General features: G+C 40.1%; 2 protein-coding genes across 2 annotated transcripts; both read right to left on the bottom strand.

Moving 5' to 3' along the window:
- Positions 1-140: 140 nt before the first annotated feature.
- Positions 141-3,695, bottom strand: LOC112045754 (E3 SUMO-protein ligase NSE2). The gene is made up of 5 exons (XM_024082064.2): positions 3,397-3,695; positions 2,686-2,839; positions 2,320-2,369; positions 1,495-1,615; positions 141-655 (listed from the first exon to the last, which is right to left on the bottom strand). Exons 1-5 carry the CDS (start codon positions 3,580-3,582, stop codon positions 516-518), a joined length of 651 nt encoding a protein of 216 aa, XP_023937832.2. The 5' UTR covers positions 3,583-3,695; the 3' UTR covers positions 141-515.
- Positions 3,696-4,261: 566 nt separating this feature from the next.
- LOC112045757 (exocyst complex component 4) lies at positions 4,262-17,851 on the bottom strand. Its single transcript, XM_052882419.1, has 17 exons — positions 17,687-17,851; positions 17,168-17,329; positions 16,349-16,518; positions 15,869-16,022; positions 15,145-15,268; positions 14,897-15,054; positions 13,379-13,593; positions 12,792-12,888; positions 12,129-12,291; positions 11,018-11,150; positions 10,675-10,824; positions 9,908-10,196; positions 9,209-9,340; positions 7,870-8,034; positions 7,025-7,186; positions 5,902-6,096; positions 4,262-4,759 (listed from the first exon to the last, which is right to left on the bottom strand). Exons 1-17 carry the CDS (start codon positions 17,741-17,743, stop codon positions 4,595-4,597), a joined length of 2,691 nt encoding a protein of 896 aa, XP_052738379.1. The 5' UTR covers positions 17,744-17,851; the 3' UTR covers positions 4,262-4,594.
- Between the last annotated feature and the right edge of the window lie 1,738 nt (positions 17,852-19,589).

Here is a 19,589-nt window from a genome sequence, read left to right as displayed (position 1 = left end):
GATTTTAAAATTTCTTTCACCAAGGGAAAGCTACATTTTCAGCGAGTAGCATATACTTTAATCCCGTAAGCCCACGGGAACGGGTACTACACGGATGAAACCGCTGGGTTTTGGTGGTTGGTTAATAAAAAAAAGACTAATAAAAGTATTTATTTTATTTATTATTATTAAAAATAATATTACCCTGTAATTAACTATTGTTTTTTATTAATTGAAAATCGTTTGACGTGATGCAATGGTCTATAGTCTAGCAAGTTCGTTGATAACACTCGCATGATATGCGGGCGACGGGCGGAAAGCTTGCGCGGGTGTGATATCGTGCGTGCGGGGAAGTGACGTCACTCAGACATCAGTTCATTCATCGCTACACGCCCCCCGCCGCGCGCTGACAACACTTTGTGGATATCATACAGTAGGTAGATGACATTTCTCACTTGATTTGATGTTAATTTTAATAGTTTGTTAATAAAGACCAAATTAGTGAATAGGCCAGCTGGGTTACAATATGTTCTTGTCTATTGCGAGTCTATCTCACTCAAGTCCATAATGGACTGATTGTTGGTGGCAGCAGACTGTTGAGCAATTCGCAGTCGTATCTCCTCGTCCTCCACGAGATGAGATATCTGCATCGGTTCTCTGTTAACGCAGCCCATCACTGCAAGTAAGACGAATATTTTGGAAGCAATAACTTCTTCATCATCATTATCAGCCGATGGACATAGGCCTCTTGTATGGAGTTCCAAACAATCCGGTGCTGGAATGGCGACTCCGCACTGGAAAGCGCAGTCAGTGTTGGTCGACCCCCCCACTAGGTGGACCGAAGACATCAAACGTGTTGCAGGGATAACTTGTTATGGGAAGGTTAACTGCTACGTAACGTAACGCGTTACGGTGCCACTGTCTGGTTTCCCTTCCTCTTACGCATACGGCAGCAGGTTTAAGTTATCACTTCTGTCGAGCGTCCCAAGTACGCACACTTTTTTTTTTAATTAGTTTATCGAACGCTCCGGATTTGAGGGAATATGGAAACAAAATATAACATGAATATAGCAGAAAATCAGGCATTTCAAAATTAATAAAAATGGACTGGATGAATAGATATGCACTTCAACACATGTTTGCATTTAGTAAAAAGTTAATAATAATTTAAGTGGTTAATTAAATAAAAATCTGGTTAAAGCTGAAAAGGAAAAGTATCGAAATACTTTGACTTGCTCACGAGATTACAGCCATGTGGAATGTAGTTGTGTTGTTGAACTATTTGTTCCGAAAGTTGTTTCAGTCAATGGTCTTACAACAAAAACCTTCGCAGTGGGAGGGTTTATTTTTTTTTTTATAAATTTTTAATAGTGTTTTGTATTAAGTATATTTTTATATTGACATTGTTAAAAATTTAAAAAAAGGACAAATAAAGAAATGTAAAAAATTAAAAAAAAGGACAGATACAGATGTGAGAGAAAAAAAAACCTATGTGGTAGTAGTAGTGAAACTGACCTGGACACCTGACTCTGGTCCTGCTCTTGATGTGCGCGAGTATGGCGGACCTCTCGTACACGTGACCACACATCGTGTTCCGTACGGGGTCCTTTATGAGCATCTTCGTTATTGCGTCCACCTGTCAAGAGGTCATTGATATAGTTGATGTAGTATGCAACTCGATGAAAACCCTTTCAACCCTTATTTTATCCCCTTCTATTTATATTTTCGCATGTTTTATAAATAATAAATAGACCACTAATCGTTTTTAAAAAAATATAACTCATAACATGAACTATATATTAAAAAAAACTTCAACCCCTTTTTTACCCATTTGGGGTAGAATTTTAAAAAATCTTGATTTACATGGTTTTTAGTATTTTTTTGATACCCATACCCATTATTACAAATGTAACTTATTAAGGACTTTCCATGCAAACTTTAAACCCCTATTCCCCCTTCCGATTTTATTTTCGCCGATAAACTCCTCTAACATTTTAAGTAATATGGTTTCAAATCGTGCAGATAGACAGCCAACAAAAAAGGTGATAAAAATTTTGGACTTGTTATAATTTTATTTATAATTATAGATTGTGTAAAAACTGACAAATACAACCAATTTTATCCTAATCCCAAATCCCAAATATTTAATATAGGTATATATTATTATTTTATTATATATATAGGTATATTATTATTTATTTTTATTATATATCATATGCTCAAAACTTATATCATCCACAGGACAAGTTCACTACAATATTCGAAACATCGGATCTTGGTGACATTGTGTCAGTTTTTCACAACAAATTAATTTATTATAAAAATAAATGGAAAGCTTACATATGTCTCCTGAGTTTCAGTTATAGCTATATCTGACTCATCCAAGTTTTCTGAAAAATACATAATACAATAAATAAAATGGAAAATATTCATCAGGATAGTGAAATTGTTGATTCCATTTTTCAAAATAATGTCTTATTTGTTGGAAAAGATGTTTTTCATAAACAATAACGACTAAGCCTTGATTTCCTGCCATATATCAGGTGAGCAGCCAACCTATACTGGAGCAGTATGGTGGGTTTAAGGTCCACATCCCCTGGCCCAGCCTTTTAGTTTTTTTTTTAACCTTATAACTAAATTAATAATTTACTCTGTAAGTAGTCAGAAATCTCTAACAGGCCAAGTATTGCATATCAATATACTTACGTGCAGGCTTCTTCAATCCATTTCTGACTCTTTTATCAAACTCCCTCACTGCAGGATGATTGTCTATGTTTGGGGGTCTCTGTGCTAACAAGCTGTTGAAGTGGGCATTGAACTTTTCATCCAGAGAGTCTAAATTCGATGCATCAATATCTCTCTGAAAAAAGTAAACATATAAACATGTAAATATGCTACAGTACTGAGCTACTTAATGATGTAGATGTTTGGAGGCCATTGGCTCAGCTTCCACCTTCACACAGTAGTATAAAAAACATAAAAGAAATTTTTTCAAGAGAATAAATGTCAATAAATAAATTTCTTGCAGCTTCTCAGCAGAACCTGCCTTCTGAATCGGTGGTAGTCTTTACAAATAGTCAAATTTGACGATTCATATACTTATACACTAAATCTACTTGAAATAATTTTGATTTAATTTGTTAGCGGGGTGTTGGCTAGTCTATTATGAAGGAACTCAATTTATAGATGTTATCTTATCTGTCAACAATAGCACCTTACAGACCAAATCAAGTCAAATCGCCTCAAACATTACTATATGCTCGCCACGACTGGGATCCAATGCAGGTATTGGATCAGCGCAAGTTTTAAAACCATTCCCTCCTATAAAAATTAAGCCTATGCCCGGCAGTGAGTAATTAAAACAAGATGATGATGATCAAATGGCCTATACTGGGACATAATAAAATGTGTACTTACTTTGGCCCTCACTAGTGCTTCCGCTTCGAATCCTTGCTTCGCTTCCATAGCACAATACTCACGCACACAATTCTTTAATAATTCCAATTCAGAGTCCCTTTCCTCGTCCAAATACTTTAAAGCATTATCAGTACATAAATAAAGACTGGCCAGACATTGCTTTCTTAATTCTTCGAGGTCTGCCATTAGTGAAATTAGTTTTGAATAAATTAGGTAGGTATTTGAAACTCTTGTACCTATTCACTATTTTTTCTAATGCTTTTCCTTTGCAATTTGTATTCAATTCAATTAAATTTTTGATTTTATGGCTGCAATTTGTATTCTTTCAATCTTTCAAATTCAAAACAAAGACAAACAATCGCAAACGTCAAAATGTCAAATTGTCAAAACAACGAATGAAATTATTATTTTTTTAATAATGAGCTTTACGGCTCTGGGTTCTAGCCCTTTTGAGCCCGCTAACAAGGACGAGCGCACAGATTAATAGATACTACGTATCGCTACGTATGACGAGCGGCAAGAACAGCAAAATGGCCACAGATCACACAGTTAATAACTTAACAAGTGATCACGTGGCACAAGGCAGGCACGTAAACTAATCTCTTAAAATCTATGGGTGAATTGGTGAGCGTCTTTCCGATTTTTTAACTACCGATCCGTCATCCAATAAAGGACAAAGGAAAAGTATCTATGCAGCACAGACTAGAATGAACTAGAACTCAGAGCCATATATTTATTAAAAAAAACAAAAAGACTAGAGAGACGCGTGACGGTTGTTTTTTAATGGGTTTCACCAGCTTCACCACGCTGCTTGTAAAGACTCATTCTGGATAAATCTTTATTATGAGTGTAAATTAAACACAAATAATAATTAAATTATTTAATTAAATAATACGTTACGTACAAATAAAATATAACATCTTATTACTTATTCTGTTCTATAATACAGGTTTACATTTATAATTTATAATGTAAAATAAATTTATAAATTTACCATTTATTTGAATACAAAAGGTTCCAAGTATGTTTATAAATGAATCAGATTTATTAAATAATCTATCATAATGTAACATAAATTGATGTCATTTAATGATCCTTTAAACCTACACCCAAAGTCACAAGTCCTAGGACCTGCTCGAGATGTTTCCTCTACCACGAGATGATGGTACAATCACTGTCGCCCGTCACGTTCATCAGCTCAAACAGTGACGCCGACGTGTCCGAGCGCGGCGGACAGCTGCTTCAGCTGCGCGCGCATGTCCGTCGGCGACAGGCCGCGCCGGGCGCCGATCACTTTGAACGCGTTCAGGTACTCCAGCTCAGAGAACTGCGGGCCCTTCTCGCGCACCGACGTTATTATCTCCTGCGAAAACAACAAGGTGTTATCATTGTCACCAATTATATTACTGAATTAAAACTTCTTTACACTTGTTTGACTTGGGGAGTAAGCTGGTGGATGTGGTACGAAAAGTGTAATGTTTTAAAAGCGCCATCTGTAGTAACACTGTGAAACTATAACACAAGTAAGCCCAGCGCCGAATACAATTAGTCTTTTAACGGCTGTACCGAAATGGTACATAAATATAACCTTTTAATATAAATAATTCATTGATAGCAAGCTATTAGCGACATATAATAAAATAAGTACGATGCGCTGCGCGCTCCGCGCCCGTCGCCCGCGCACTCCCCGCTGCCGCCGGTCTGCAGCTAGATCGCGAATTGACTTCAGTGTGGTAGCCTCGTCATTAGAGACTGCACACGTTCAATTACTTCGTGACTGTCGCCTTAGTCAGTCGCGGAGAAATATAATTATTACAACTAGTTAATTAAATACGCGAGTGCAGTATTCCCGATTTAGGGAGCAACGTACGGCTTAGGACAGGCACGTACGGCTTAGGACGACCAAGTCAGGCCTAGTACGGCTAAGTCACAAAGCTACTCAAGTTAACTTCACGCATCTGCGCATCACCATCTTCGTCATCACCGTCCAGGGCCGGCTCCAGTATCCGCCTTGCTCCCGTTCCTGCTGCCACGTCACATCTCGGCCACCACAGGGGAGTACCTCGCACGGTAACGTCAAAGATTAGTAGATATATCAAGGACCACGACCTTAAAAATTTGTGTGCCTCCGACGAGCTATTTAAGGGATAAACCTAAATTAATAAATTTTAATTATTTAAATTGCCGTAGTTTGTTTTTTTTTATTTTCTTTTCGTCATCAACGGCCTACCGGCACACTGGCGCCCAACGTGGGGCCAGTGTGCCGGTAATTATTGCGAACTAACTAGTAGGAGCTTGTAAAATTAAGCAAACTCAACACGATAGATGGCGCTATTAACTTCTACTAATTTTAAGTTTCTCTTTTATGTATTATTTTATTTATGAAAGTAGTTTTACTTCAGCCACGTATTGGTTGGTATTTGGGCACTTCTTTTTTTAATTTAATTCTATCACCCTCGCTTGCTCTGGCAGCGCCACACATTGCTTTGTGTGTACTATACTCACCTCCGGCGTGCACGCCAGCAGGTGCAGGTAGGCGTGCGCGGCGTGCAGCCCGTCGTGCGGCAGCGACAGCGCGGCGAGGCAGTGGCGCAGCGCCGCGAGCCGCGCGCCGCCACCCGCGCCCGCCGCGCCCGCTTCGCTCTGCCAGCGCCACACCACCGCAGCAGACATCATCTCACCGACGCCGCTCATAATGTACTGACATAATAAAAAACTAATAAACTCGTACATACATATTTATTTATACATACTAATATCATAATTATGGAAGTAATATTAATTTAAGTAAAAATTCTTTACACATGTTGGACTAGGGAAGTAGGCTGGTGAATGTGATAAGAAAAAAGTAATCAAAATGATATACAAAGCGCCATCTGTTGTAGCACTGCTAAACAACAAGACAAATTAAGTAAGTCCAGCGTCGAATACGTTCAGTCTATTAGCGGCATTATTGCGAACTAACTAGTAAAAGCTTGTGAAGTAAAGTAAGTCCGACACGAGAGATGGCGCTACTAAAAACTACTACTACTACTTTTTTTTAAAGGAGTCTAAAGTCTTGTCTTTCACCAGTTGAATACTACATTATCGATGATATAGTGCCATAATTATGCTATATAATTATTACACTTGTATCATGTATATTATAGCTAAAATTTCATAAAACAGCGCGTGTAAATACAGATTGTTCCGAGTTCCTTGATAACGAGTGGTGTTAACATCCATTATTCATATTTTGTGGAAAGGAGATATTTGTACGCTAAGTACTTTGTACGATTAGTTGTTGCAACAGTGATGGTATAAATAAGAGGGTATTTGATGACTCGAGCTCAGTTGTTTGTTAGGCAGCGTGGACACCGTCCTGCTTCTGGTTGCGTTAGTGATTTAGTGCAATAGTGTTTTGTAGCAATTATTAATTATGTTTTGTGTTTTAATTATTGATCATAAATTGTTTAGTGTTGGCATGTTGGGCAGGGGAGGTGAATGTTTATGCGTTCTAAAGGGATCTATCAACCCTACACCCGGTCACAAGTTCTGGGCCCTGCTCGATGTGTTTCCTCTACCACAAAATGATGTTACAATCACTGTCGCTGACCCGTCACGTAATAAGATAACAATACAAAAATACCGCCAAAGCAGAGTCTGCCAGTAGCGTGGAGGCATGCTCGTGGAAGGCCAGCAGGCGGTGAGCGAGGCGCGAGGCACCGCCCGCTCCGCCCGACTGCTCCGAGCTCTCCGACCCTTCCACCTTCTCCTCTTGGCCCAGGTAGTGAAAGCACTCGATACGCATCTGTAATGCATAATGATTATGATTTTATACGGTAAAAGTAAGGTACGTCTTAAGGGAATAAGTTAAAATGTTTGGAAACTGTAATGTAACTGAAATAGTGTTAAAATCTTACACAATGGAATGAGTCTTTCCAAAAAAATCCGCTAGGGGCAGCACTGGGGGGAGGTACCAATCGACCGTCAAATTATAGTAAGTGACACTTACATGATAAGTGTCAATTTTAGTAACGGTATTTATCGGTATTAAAACTATTTTTAGATTAGCGTAGCCGACAGTAACCTCACTATCGTAAGTGTAAAAGGATTTGATATTTCGTAGCGTAAGCGACATTAGTTAACATAGAATAGTATTTTAAAGCAATTTAAAATAAAAATATTTTAATATTCCATTGTAATTAATGGAAATTTTAATAGAAAATTCAACACATTTGTACTAACAGGTACAAAGGCTCATTGGAAAACACAGAAAAAACATTTATTTAAAAATATATATCTCTCTCTATATTTATATATAGACTATATTTATTAGTGTGATATATTTTAACCCACGGATATGGAGTTTTCAAAACTAAAAATGACAAAAGCGATTTCCAGTGTATTCATGATTTCGTGTGCCTGATCCTATAGTGGACCTATAAAATAGTCTGTTAACCATCATGGAAGGTGTGGGATGGTGGGCGCTACCTCCAGGTGCAGGAACAAGAGACACTTGTGCGCGACACTCTCGAAGTTGCTCGCGGCGGCGGCTATGTGCGCCGTGAACTTGTCATTCAGCTTCAGCCCGCCGCCCACACCAGACGGGGCGCTCGCGATAGCCGGCAGCGTTTTGATATTCGCGCTTAGCCAATACTGGGGAAAGAAAGGACTTAGTCATTACTATTGTTTTTTTTTTTTTTTTTATTCTTTACAAGTTAGCCCTTGACTACAATCTCACCTGATGGTAAGTAATGATGCAGTCTAAGATGGAAGCGGGCTAACTTGTTAGGAGGAGGAGGAAAATCCACACCCCTTTCGGTTACTACACGGCATCGTGCTGGAACGCTAAATCGCTTGGCGGTACGTCTTTGCCGGTAGGGTGGTAATTAGCCACGGCCGAAGCCTCCCACCAGCCAGACCTGGACAAATTGAGAAAATCTCAATCTGCCCAGCCGGGGATCGAACCCAGGACCTCCGTCTTGTAAATCCACCGCGCATACCACTGCGCCACGGAGGCCGTCAAAGTTACAACATAAAACCTAAGTAATGCAATAAAAATATTAAAACAACAAAGATGGTCCATTTCAAGTCCACTCTTGTACCCCGTATCAGTATAATTTAAAAAATACTAGGGTATGTGTTAAAATCTGAATAAGTGAATAAATGTAACTAAATAAAAAGAAATAACTATAATTGAAACCCAAGTTTTTGAGTTATATCATGATGGCGCCCTTAAAGCAACTATGACATGACATTTGACAGCAAACGTCAAAACGCCTATTGCGTTGAAAACATCATCAATCCGCCATTATTACCCTTATTAGTGTTGCATTTCTTGGGAGAGAATGAATATTAATAGTTAAAAATTTCATTTCCGCTAGGGTACAATGACTGATACTGGGCTCCATACAATTTTGGACCATCTCCTTTTAAACAGATTATAATAGTATTAGCAGACTCAGAACTGGATTACAAAAATAAGAAAACCAATGTCGAATAAAGGAATATAATTCACAATATTTGTCAGGACTACGTAATTAACAAATTAAACTGTAACCAAAATAAGACCCTAGAATGGCAGAGAATGACCTTGAGTAGAGTCACAAACTTGTGATAGTTGTATGTAGGGTCTATGTCTTTTCTACATCTTTATTTATTTGCACAGAATAGGCTTTGAAACTATTAGACCGATTTAAAAGGGAAGCTACTTTATCAAGGAGTAAAATAGGTTATACTTTAATCCTGTATTCCCACGGAAATGGGAACTACGCAAATGAAATCGTGTTGAGTGTGCAAGTATTGAAAAAATAATCTTATGTTATCTCACCATACTCTCACAGAGAAGAGCTAGATCCACGAGAGTGTTGATGTCGGCAACTATCTCCCGCTTGGACACCTCCCCGTCGCCCAGACTTGTGCCCAGAATCTCAGCCTCGCGCTCGTACGCTTGCTTCAGCTCCTGTTCACGAAACTGTCAATTAAATTTTGGCAGTCGTTGACTGCTTCTGATCTGGAGCCAAATTAAGAAGGCTGTGTGTTATTTATTCGTCGTTGGCTCTTTTAAAACTTTTTAATTATTTAATCAGAAAGCGTTCATATAACGTTATGTAACGGTCGGCACTATTGTAAGATTGCTAATTTCGACATAGTACTAGTGTTACAAGTTTCTCGATTACAGGTGGTATACCCCTTACCAGTGTCGGTAGAAATAAGAGGGTATTTGATGACTTGAACTCTTTTAAAACTAAAAGCCACGCTGTTAGATAGACTCAGTCAGTACCTTGTCAGTAAAAATGTACGCTCATATGCTCCGAGCCGCGATGAAAAGAAGAGAAGAAAAACCGAGAGAGCTATATATCAGGAAGGTCAGCGTGAGGTAATGCTAAGCGGTTCCGCGCTGACCACGGAGTACAAGGGAGGTTATTTTTAGTCCGTACAAGTCGGACATGCCCAGCCGATTAGCCGGCAGAAGTCCGGAGGGATATTTTTCCTACCCGACAAGAGAGAAAAAATAAAAGAAAAGTACCTTGTCGGTGTAGTGCGTGCGGTCGACGGCGGCGCGGTAGTTGGGCAGCGCCTGCAGGAAGCGCACGATGTCGTCGTCGGCCAGCCAGCGGGCGGCGCGCGCGGGCGCGGCGGGCGCCAGGCGCGCGTGCGCGGCGCGCGCGTGCTGCAGCAGCGCGTCCAGCGCGCCGCCCAGCACGCGCAGCGCCGCCGCGCCGCCGCAGCCACCGCAGCGCCGCGCCGCGCGCGCGCACGCCCGCAGCGCGCCCCACGCCTCCGCGCAGCACGCGAACACGGGCCGCGACCCCACGCTGCATAACGTCAGACTCATCATTCATTTACTCCAATGTAAGTTGGACGTAAATAATACAGCGCACACTGAGGAAAATTTCCTAGAGCGGCATACGTAAAATACGTAGCAAACCAGACACTATTACGCTTGTAGCCGGCACCATGTTACACACTGGTACAGGTCAAGAAATAGAATGGTGCATCCTACGTATGTACATATGTTGCGAGGGTGGCGTACTGGCTCAAGTCCAGTAAAGCATGGTGTATCCTACGTATGTAGATATGTCGCTCAGGGCGCGTACTGGCTCGCTTCCAATAAAGCATAGTGTATCCTACGTATGTAGATATGTCGCTCAGGGGGGCGTACTGGCTCGCTGCCAGTAATGTTCTACCACGCGGCCGGCGCGCGCATGGCGGCGTCGATGAGTGCGCGGGTGTGGCGCGCCAGCCGCTCGCTCTCCCCCCCCGCACGTAGTCCGATATCATCGTCACACTCACGTGTCCCCCGGCGGCAGGCAGTTCTCGCGCCACGCGGCCGGCGCGCGCATGGCGGCGTCGATGAGTGCGCGGGTGTGGCGCGCCAGCCGCTCGCTCTCCCCCCACCGCACGTAGTCCGATATGAATGCCCGCAGTGAACACTCGCCGCCGCTGACAAATTGAAAAAAAATATAGTTGTCTTTAAAGTTTATTTACGAACGATATTTTTTTTGTCCTTTCAGCTGGCTTTCATCGATTTGTAAGACGTTATCACGTCAACAAATTCTGATGGATAAGTATCAGGCAATGACACAATTCAATTATTTAATATTAAAGTATTTATATAAAAGGGGTCACGCCTCACCCGGGCCTCTCTAAATGTGCGCAGAGCGCGTGTAGAGCCGGCAGCACGGCGTGCAGCAGCGCGGGCTGCGGCCGACACACCAGCGGGTAGCGCTGCCGGCGCGACACCGCTGCGTCGGGCGCGACTGGCGCCGCTGTACGATACTTACAGTTAATTGAAGTTTTTTTTTAAAGAATACTTGCCATATCTTTTTCAATATGACCAATATTCCCAATCCCCTCCAGTTAGTCGGGAAAGACTGTATTAGGAGTGGGTACGACAATAGACCAACGGGGCGGGGATCGATCCACCACCCCACCACCACCTCACAAATAAGAGGGTATTTGATAACTTGAGCTCAGTTGTTTGTGAGGCAGCGTAGACATCGCGCTGCTCATCGCGTTAGTGATTTTGTGTTGTAATTATTGTTTATCATAAATTGTTTAGTGTGTGCTTGGAGAAGGTGTTGGGCAGGGAAAGTTGCATTCTAAAGGGATCCCTTAAACCTACTCTCAATGTCACAAAATAATGGTACAATCACTGTCGCGTTTGTGATTACTAAATCACTGAGCGAATTCTATAATCACTTTCTCAAATTCTCTTCTCACCAAACAAACTAGCCGACTTCGTCAGTGGGGAAGTCTAAACCGCGCGGTATGGTTAGTACCTCGCAGAGCTACCGGTGGCCAGCCAGCGTAGTTCCCGTCTTAAATTATCGTGTTGCAACTATTTTGTGGTTCATCATTATTTTGGTCCGGATTAATTTTAAAACTATGATATCTCCTAAGATATTCATTAAGGGTAATTTTTGTTCCTGAATAATTACTTGTGACGAATATTGTACTTATCGGGATAAGGACTTGTTTAAATTAAAACTAATATCATAAATTTTTTATCATAAAATTAATATCATATTCGTAAAAACACCTTCGAAATTTAGGAGTAAATTTATTTTAAAAATAAGGCATTATTTTTAAAATAAATTTACTCCTAATTTAATATCTCCTAAGATAGGTAAAAACGAGTGCGTTAACTTTAAAAGATTTTTAAAGGCTGTTTTTAGAACTTTTAAAGGGGAACATTATTTTTTTAGTATTGGTCATTTATTGTCAAAAAAAAATCAAAAAAATACCAGTGAGCTTAAACAGTTTGTCACGCCGTCGCTGTGGACGCTTCTTGGCGAAGTAGTCCGCGAGGCGAAGGTCAGCGCCTGCGTCGGGCGCGACGCTACTCGCGCGCACGGCGGCCAGGTTCACGCTTTCTATCTCGAGGTACTCCGTCAGAAGCAATTGCATCTAGAACAGAGGGCATAGCTTATATGCCTCAAAGGCACCCACCGCAAGGAAGTGGTGTAGGGTGTGATGTAGCACGCCTTACTGTTACGACTTACCGGAAACTAAGAAACATATAGAACGCGAGTTCGTGAAGTATTTCCAGTACGCGTTCGAGCTCACCCACTGCTTCCGAACAAATATAAAATCTTTAATAAGAAAATTTTATATTTTTATGCAGTTATGATATAGTTCTTGGGACAGTTCATTACTACTAATTGAGATATTGCAAACGATAAAAATTTTGTTAGCAAAATCGATGTTCAAAAAGCTTTATAACCGAAGCGGAACCAGAAAAAACTGCGATAATTACGCCATTTGAGTTTTTTGACTTTCTCAGAATGCCCTTCGGATTTGCAATAATGAAGATTAATTCCGAAGATTTAAGTATTCTTTATTTCGTATTTACATTTTCTTTTCTGTCGACGACTGAAACCACGGGGGTCCGCTAATGAATCACTTACGACTTGTTGCACCGCACTCCAGTAGTGCTGCTCTGTGTGGAGACATTGCTCCGATATGCGATGTTTCTGCAACGCAGCCCGCCATAGTTGCAATAACCTGCAAAGCAATTACTTTCTAAAACCGTGAATCTAGGGGAAAACTACAAATGTTTTAGGTATGTTTCACTCCAAAACCAGAACAATCTTAAAAGATGTTACGTTGTTACATATGTTATTAATCTACAATGTTCGATTACAAAGTTAATCTTTTTTATCGCTCGTGATTTGGACTTTGGTATTTGTTACTTGGATTTGTAGGTTCTCTTGAAAATGGTGAATGATGAACAGAGAAAAAAGTAGGTAGAGAGAATGTGAGTCTCTATAGAGAAATATCGAGTTTGGATGTCTCTATCAACTGGACATGTAAGTCTCCCAGAGAATGTTTTCTCTGTCGCTTGGATTAATAAGTCCCAGAAATTATTCTCTTTGAATACTGCAAAGTTCAAAAGTGAAAACTATTGTAATAAAAACCTGGAACACATAGGAAGCTAATATTTTGACCATGAAAGGCGGGCAAGTTCTATCAGTTGTAATCGGTTTCTGATTACCGTTTATTCCTCGTCCCGCAAGCTTTGAACTCCTCAGCTAAGCAGCTCACGAGCCTCGCCAGCGGTCTCCCCATCTCCGTCACTTCTTCCGCATCACACACTTCTCCATCCTCTTCACCCTCGAGGTCCGCTTCTATTTCCACGTCATCTATGATACGTCGGGACACCGAATCTATTACCTCTAACAGTTCGTTTTGAATTTGGACTTTAAATTTCTGCAAAATCAAAAAAGGGGGTAAAAATAAATCTTTCTTTTCTAAAAGCAATGGAACAGTGATCTTTTATGGGCGGGATCTTACTTTAAAAACCTCTAACGCAGTTGGTAATACTGTAAGTTTCAATGGATATTTTATATTTTCTAAATTGGTTCAGGTCTGGTTTGGCAGTAGGCTTCGGTCGTGGATTGTTACCATACCGGTAAGCTGTTTAGCGTCCGGTGTGACGCCGCGTACGTATATACCTTGCAGTAATTACCCGAATCTATCATAAAAATCAATATATTGAAACCTAGTCATCATCCCCATTCCGTTACCATTTTAGACTACATTACTATTTGACAGGCATCAACAATATAATATTATCTTGTAAAGAGAAAAATTTTAATAAAAAAAATACAACCGACTTCAAAACCTAATAACGTACCCACTAAACTAAAAAGTGAAAAATAACATCATAATATGTTCTACCTGCTGATCAGTATGAAGGCGGTGCTAAGCCGGTGATGTATTAATTCAAGCCATGTGAGAATATCTTATAAATTTAGATTTTGCAGACAGTGTTGTTTCATTTGGTCCTGTCAGAAATGGCTTAAATTAAGACAACACCGGCTAAGCACCGCCTTCATACTGATCAGCAGGTAGAACATATTATGATGTTATTTTTCACTTTTTAGTTTAGTGGGTACGTTATTAGGTTTTGAAGTCGGTTGTATTTTTTTTATTAAAATTTTTATTATTTTTCCATTTTTAGTGTAAAATTTCATCTCAAACGAATTCATCAGATCCCTAATGACAGTCACAACCCATCTTGGTACAAAATTCTCATCAATACAAATTAATCAAGCCCAAGCACAAGGTAGCTACCGTAAACCTTGGTCTTCATCATCAGACCCCTAATATCAGACACAACTCATATAGGTAGAAAGTTCTCAGCAATACAAATTAATCAAGGCCAAACACAAGGAAGGTAGTAACACAATGGGACCAAATGGGGACTATACCGTTTCAAACAAAAAAAGAATTTTTGAAATCGGTCCAGGCGTCTTTGAGTAATCGGTGTACATACATAAAAAAAAAAAAAAAAAAATACCGACCGAATTGAGAACCTCCTCCTTTTTGAAGTCGGTTAAAAAGAGACACAAAGATTAGTCGACTAATAGTCGAAAATCGGTCTAAGGTCGACCGTCGCCGGTATCAAAAATATCGCTTTCTTTTTCTTTCGTTCTATCAGCATAAAAGATAGCGATGTTTACACTAACAAAAGTATGAGTAAAATAACTTTTTTTTTTCAAAGTCTGACCTCTGTAGCCTCTTTCAACTGCTCCAGGACCCCCAAAGCCTCCAGCGATATCATGACGGTGGTCTCGAACGTTTTGTCGTCCTCAGTAAGTGACGCTTCGAACTCAGGCGTTATGTCTTGTAAGTATGCATCTGTCACTTCCTCGCTCTTTGTTAATTCTGTCAATAAAATAAAATTATTTACGTTTGTAAAAGTTACCAATTTAACTTAATTTAATTTTATACTGGTATATAAAAGTAATAGATTACCGGCGAGCAGCAGAGCCGTTCGCCTCCTGGCCGACACCCTGCGGCTGAGCGGCGCGCGCTCGTCGCGGTACACTGCCTCGCTGATGCGCCGCACTATGATGTCCACCAGCTCTTTCTTCTTAGCCTGGTGGGTCATTGCACAGGTATTCATGTAACAAATGTGGATACCGTTCTTTTAGTCATACATTACAAAGGACTATTGCTTTTGTAAGTCTAATTTAGAAGTTGTATGTTGTATAGAGTCGTTAATTATTCGATTTTTGATTTTTATTTTTACAAGTTAGCCTTTGACTACAATTTAACCAGATGGTAAGTGATGATGCAATCTAAGATGAAAGCAGGCTAACTTGTTAGGAGGAGGATGAAAATCCACACCCCTTTCAGTTTCTATACATTGTACCGGAAAAAAACTAAATCGCTTGGCAGTACGTCTTTGCCGGTAGGGTGGTAGCTAGCCACGGCCGAATCAACCTACCAGCCAGACCTAGACCAAATAAGAAAATCTCAATCAGCCCAGCCGGGGATCAAACCAGGACCTCCGTCTTGTAAATTCCGCGTATATCACTGCGCCACGGAGGTGAGGCGATCATCATCAGACGATAGACGTCTACTGCTGGATAATAAGCTTCTTGCATAGACTGTCAAACAGCACGGTACAGAGCCGGCAGTAACCAGCGGCTTCCCTGGAACATGATTGTAATGTGGTGTGTGCTGTGTAGTGTACCTCCAGGTGCGCAGTTGTCGCCGACAGCGCGTGCACGTGCGGCAGCTCCGTGCGCGCCGTCAGCAGCGCCGCCTGCAGCGCGTGCGCGGCGGCCAGCACGCGCCCCGCCGCCGTCAGCTCGCGCGCCTCTCGCTCCGACACTACCACGCGCTCACTGCAGAATACGGATGATGACAGTTTTTTAAATTGTATATAAATTAAGAGTACGCTAATAGTAAAGCAGTTTTGTAAAAGTAACAGGGTATCTGCGATCATTACTTTCGGAGCTACAGGGATTTAAAGGGTCAGATTTGCGGCACTGACGCGGATCCCTGAAAAACGCCCCACACAAAATGGTACGATCTTATGACGTCGTAGGCAATTAATGATGATAACATTCTAAGGCTCAAAACTAAAGAGAAATCATCATTATAGTCAATGTTTTGAATGAGCGGAGTACATAGGCCATTAGTATGAAGCGAGCTAGTTGCGACGACGCACATGTCGGTGAGCATGCGCAGCGCGTGGTGGTGCGTGCGCGCGTCGGCCCACAGCCGGCGCAGGTCGTCGCGCCGCACGCGCAGCAGCGCGCGACACGCGCCCAGCCGCGCCTCCGCCGCCGCGCAGTGCTGCCCCCACGCGCCCAGCGCCGCGCTCACCGCACTGAACTTCTGCAACACCAAACAAGACAACTTATAGCTTGGCAACTTCGATGAAGACATTCCCATGATATGCGGGCGACGGGGAGAAAAGACTGCGCGGGTGTCAAGTCGAACGCATGGGGCAAAGGGAAGGACATCAGGAGTGTTACGAACGAATTTGTCAAGCTATAGCAGAATACATCTTATTCGTCTGTCTTGAACTGTGATTATTTTGCAATAATTCCACTAATATCACATAGTTTTGACGTCCTCCTTGGTGCAGTGGTATGCGCAGTGGATTTACAAGACGGAGGTCTTGGGTTCGATCCACAGCTGGGCCAATTAAGATTTTCTTAATTGATCCAGGTCTGGCTGGAGGTGGGCTTTGGCCGTGGCTAGTTACCACCCTACCGGCAAAGACGTACCGCAAAGCGATTTAGCGTTCCAATACGATGTCGTGTAGAAACCGAAAAGAGGTGTGGATATTCATCCTCCACTTAACAAGTTAGCCCACTTCTATCTTAGATGATGTCATCCTGTCAGACAAGTGTAAATCTACCTTTAGCTTATTTGACTTGGCAGCTTTTGTAGTAACAGCCATCAAATGCAATGGACCGACGATGCAAAACATACTACCATTCATTGTGTGTATGGGTAAACCAAAGGAAAAGAAACTCACTTGCATAACATCCGTCATCTCCTGAGCATGAGCCGCTACAAGCTCATCAAGTCTTGCATCACTCTTCTTATACTCCTTCTCCAGTTTAGCTCTCTCTTTCTCCCTCTGCTCATTTGTCTCACTCGCTGACAAAGTACGGATCACTGACATGAGCAGTCCACTCTAAAATGGAATATAATAAATTTTTGTTTTGATGGTCATTATGAATTACCATAGAATTATGCCCACAGAATTATGCCTGCTTCATTTGGAGATTGTTTTAATGGCTGAGATAACGAATAAAAAACGTATATATATTTCATGTATGCACAAAAACCTTATAATTAACTATAATATCCAATTTTGTTCATAATATAGTTAATATAGGAAAATGAAACTAGAACAAAAAGCTAACTGTATATATATTTTCTTGTTATATTGAGTTATTGAAAATGTTTACAAGAGAAATTTTTGTAATGATATTACATTCATAGAAGCGTAAAGTATAGTTAGATATTATCTTAATTATTATACTCTTACCGTCTCTTTACCCTGTTTAACACCTCGAGGAGGTTTGGTAGGTGGTGGAGAAGACATTCTAAAGTAATTGAAATTTTATTTTATATTAAATAAATAAAATAATTTCGAAATTTCTCCTCCCACAAAAACATAAATAATTGAAGAGCACAGACGACAAATTAAGTTGAAGAGCTCGTACGTCCAATTTAACATTTGTCAAAGTCACCTGTCAAAGTAAATCATTCCGTGATTATATTCCATGGTCTGATTATTGGCTGTGGGTCGTGATTGGCTTAGACCATTAAAAAGAAAGGACCTGCCTCGTAAACCGTTACCCCTCTGTCAAAGATCAAGAATCAATGATCTAACGCGCTTATAAAAACTGTTACTATACAATCGATGTTTCATTGTTGTAATTGTTTTCGTCGTGTAAAGAGCTCCCTAAAAATGCCGGTTTCTGTAGTTGAATGGCATAAGAAACGGCAAAAACTTGTAGTTTAGTAAAAGATGGAGTAACGTTTCATTTGTAAGTATTTCTGCCATAATTTAATCAAATTTGTAATAAAAACGATTTCTAAAAAGAATCGATTCTTTTGACGGAACAGCAAAAAATCGAATAAGTAATCGAACATTCTATAAAAAATTACGCGTGTAATTAATTATTGCGAGTCAATTATATAGTTGTGTGTAGTGTATGGGCACAGAATATACTTAATGGTGTTAAATGTTTTCGATGCGTGAGTTTACCTCGTCCTCCTCAAAAAACGACAGACTTTTTTGTTGGTGAATTTGGGTGCGAAACAGGTCCATTCATTTTAATGATCTAAGGTGATTGAGGTTAGCCGGTGAAAGCTAATAGCAGATGGCGCCACCGCGATTGGTGCTTTTTATACTTTGATCTGTGGCGTTTTATAGCGGGAATTTTAAAAGATGTAGTGAATTTTAAAACAATTTTTCAATGGATTAATCTTTGAAATATTGAAATCTTTGATTTGTTATACCTTTAAAAAAAGCTTGAATAGAGTGTCACTTCACATTTTTGACCTTAGATAATATATAATGGTAATGAGAATTCATGACAAAATATAATATAAAACACTGTTTATATTAATGATTGACAATTTTTACATCCAATCATACGTTATATTATTACAAATTTACTATTTATATACCTAATTACTAATAGCCTATAAGTTTTAAGAAACTCTTCGTCATAAACAATTTAACTATAGGTAACATTTTTGGCCTATTTTAATTCAACAACGATAGTCTATTTAACGGGTTACTACAGGGCCAGATCTCTGTATAGGTGAGAGGATATGGAGCTTAGACCCACCACGCTGCTCCAATGCAGGCTTGCGGGCATAAGGCCATTATGTTAAACTATTTTACAATCACTATCAGATGGTATGACAAGTTCAAATGCAGCAAGCCTCACAACTTAGTAGCAAAACATATTCCGTCATTATTACATTTGAATTTACTATTATATAAAAAATGTTGCATATTTTAAAATAAAAAATTGGTATATTTTATTATTTTCCTTAAACTTTATTAGTAACATCAGTGCCTGGCCTGACTGGTTCTTGGTCTTTATAGTAATTAAGACCAAGAAACAACTCTCTTACAGCGATATTTTATTATAACAAATAAGTATATACCATGAGAATGTTGGAAACTAATTAATATTTAGCTTGTGCACTACTTATTGTAATCATATTATGCAAACTGAAAGTAATAGCCCTATAATATTTTAGTGTTTAAGTATAGACTAATTCACTGGTGAAGGTCCATTTTAATTATAAGTTCTTGGGAAAGTATAATAAAGTCATGTGAAACATAGTAATCTGCTTAAAATGGTAAAATATCTTCAAATTACGAAGTTGATGTGTACCAAAAGAGTTTTTATTCATGAAGTTACAGG

Source organism: Bicyclus anynana, chromosome 7 (genome assembly GCF_947172395.1).
Source record: "Bicyclus anynana chromosome 7, ilBicAnyn1.1, whole genome shotgun sequence".
NCBI classification, from domain to species: Eukaryota; Metazoa; Arthropoda; class Insecta; order Lepidoptera; family Nymphalidae; genus Bicyclus; species Bicyclus anynana.
Note: the sequence above shows the minus strand (reverse complement) of the source record. Positions and strands in the feature narration are given on the sequence as shown.

Coding starts and splice junctions, on each gene's coding strand:
- LOC112045757 (XM_052882419.1), bottom strand. CDS start 17,743: ATGTCTTCTCCACCACCTACCAAACCTCCTCGAGGTGTTAAACAGGGT. Junction 16,519..17,167: donor AGATGACGGATGTTATGCAA/GTGAGTTTCTTT, acceptor TTGGTGTTGCAG/AAGTTCAGTGCGGTGAGCGC. Junction 8,035..9,208: donor CTCTTCTCTGTGAGAGTATG/GTGAGATAACAT, acceptor TTCTTTCCCCAG/TATTGGCTAAGCGCGAATAT.
- LOC112045754 (XM_024082064.2), bottom strand. CDS start 3,582: ATGGCAGACCTCGAAGAATTAAGAAAGCAATGTCTGGCCAGTCTTTAT. Junction 1,616..2,319: donor CTGAAACTCAGGAGACATAT/GTAAGCTTTCCA, acceptor ACCTCTTGACAG/GTGGACGCAATAACGAAGAT. Junction 656..1,494: donor GACCAGAGTCAGGTGTCCAG/GTCAGTTTCACT, acceptor TCTTACTTGCAG/TGATGGGCTGCGTTAACAGA.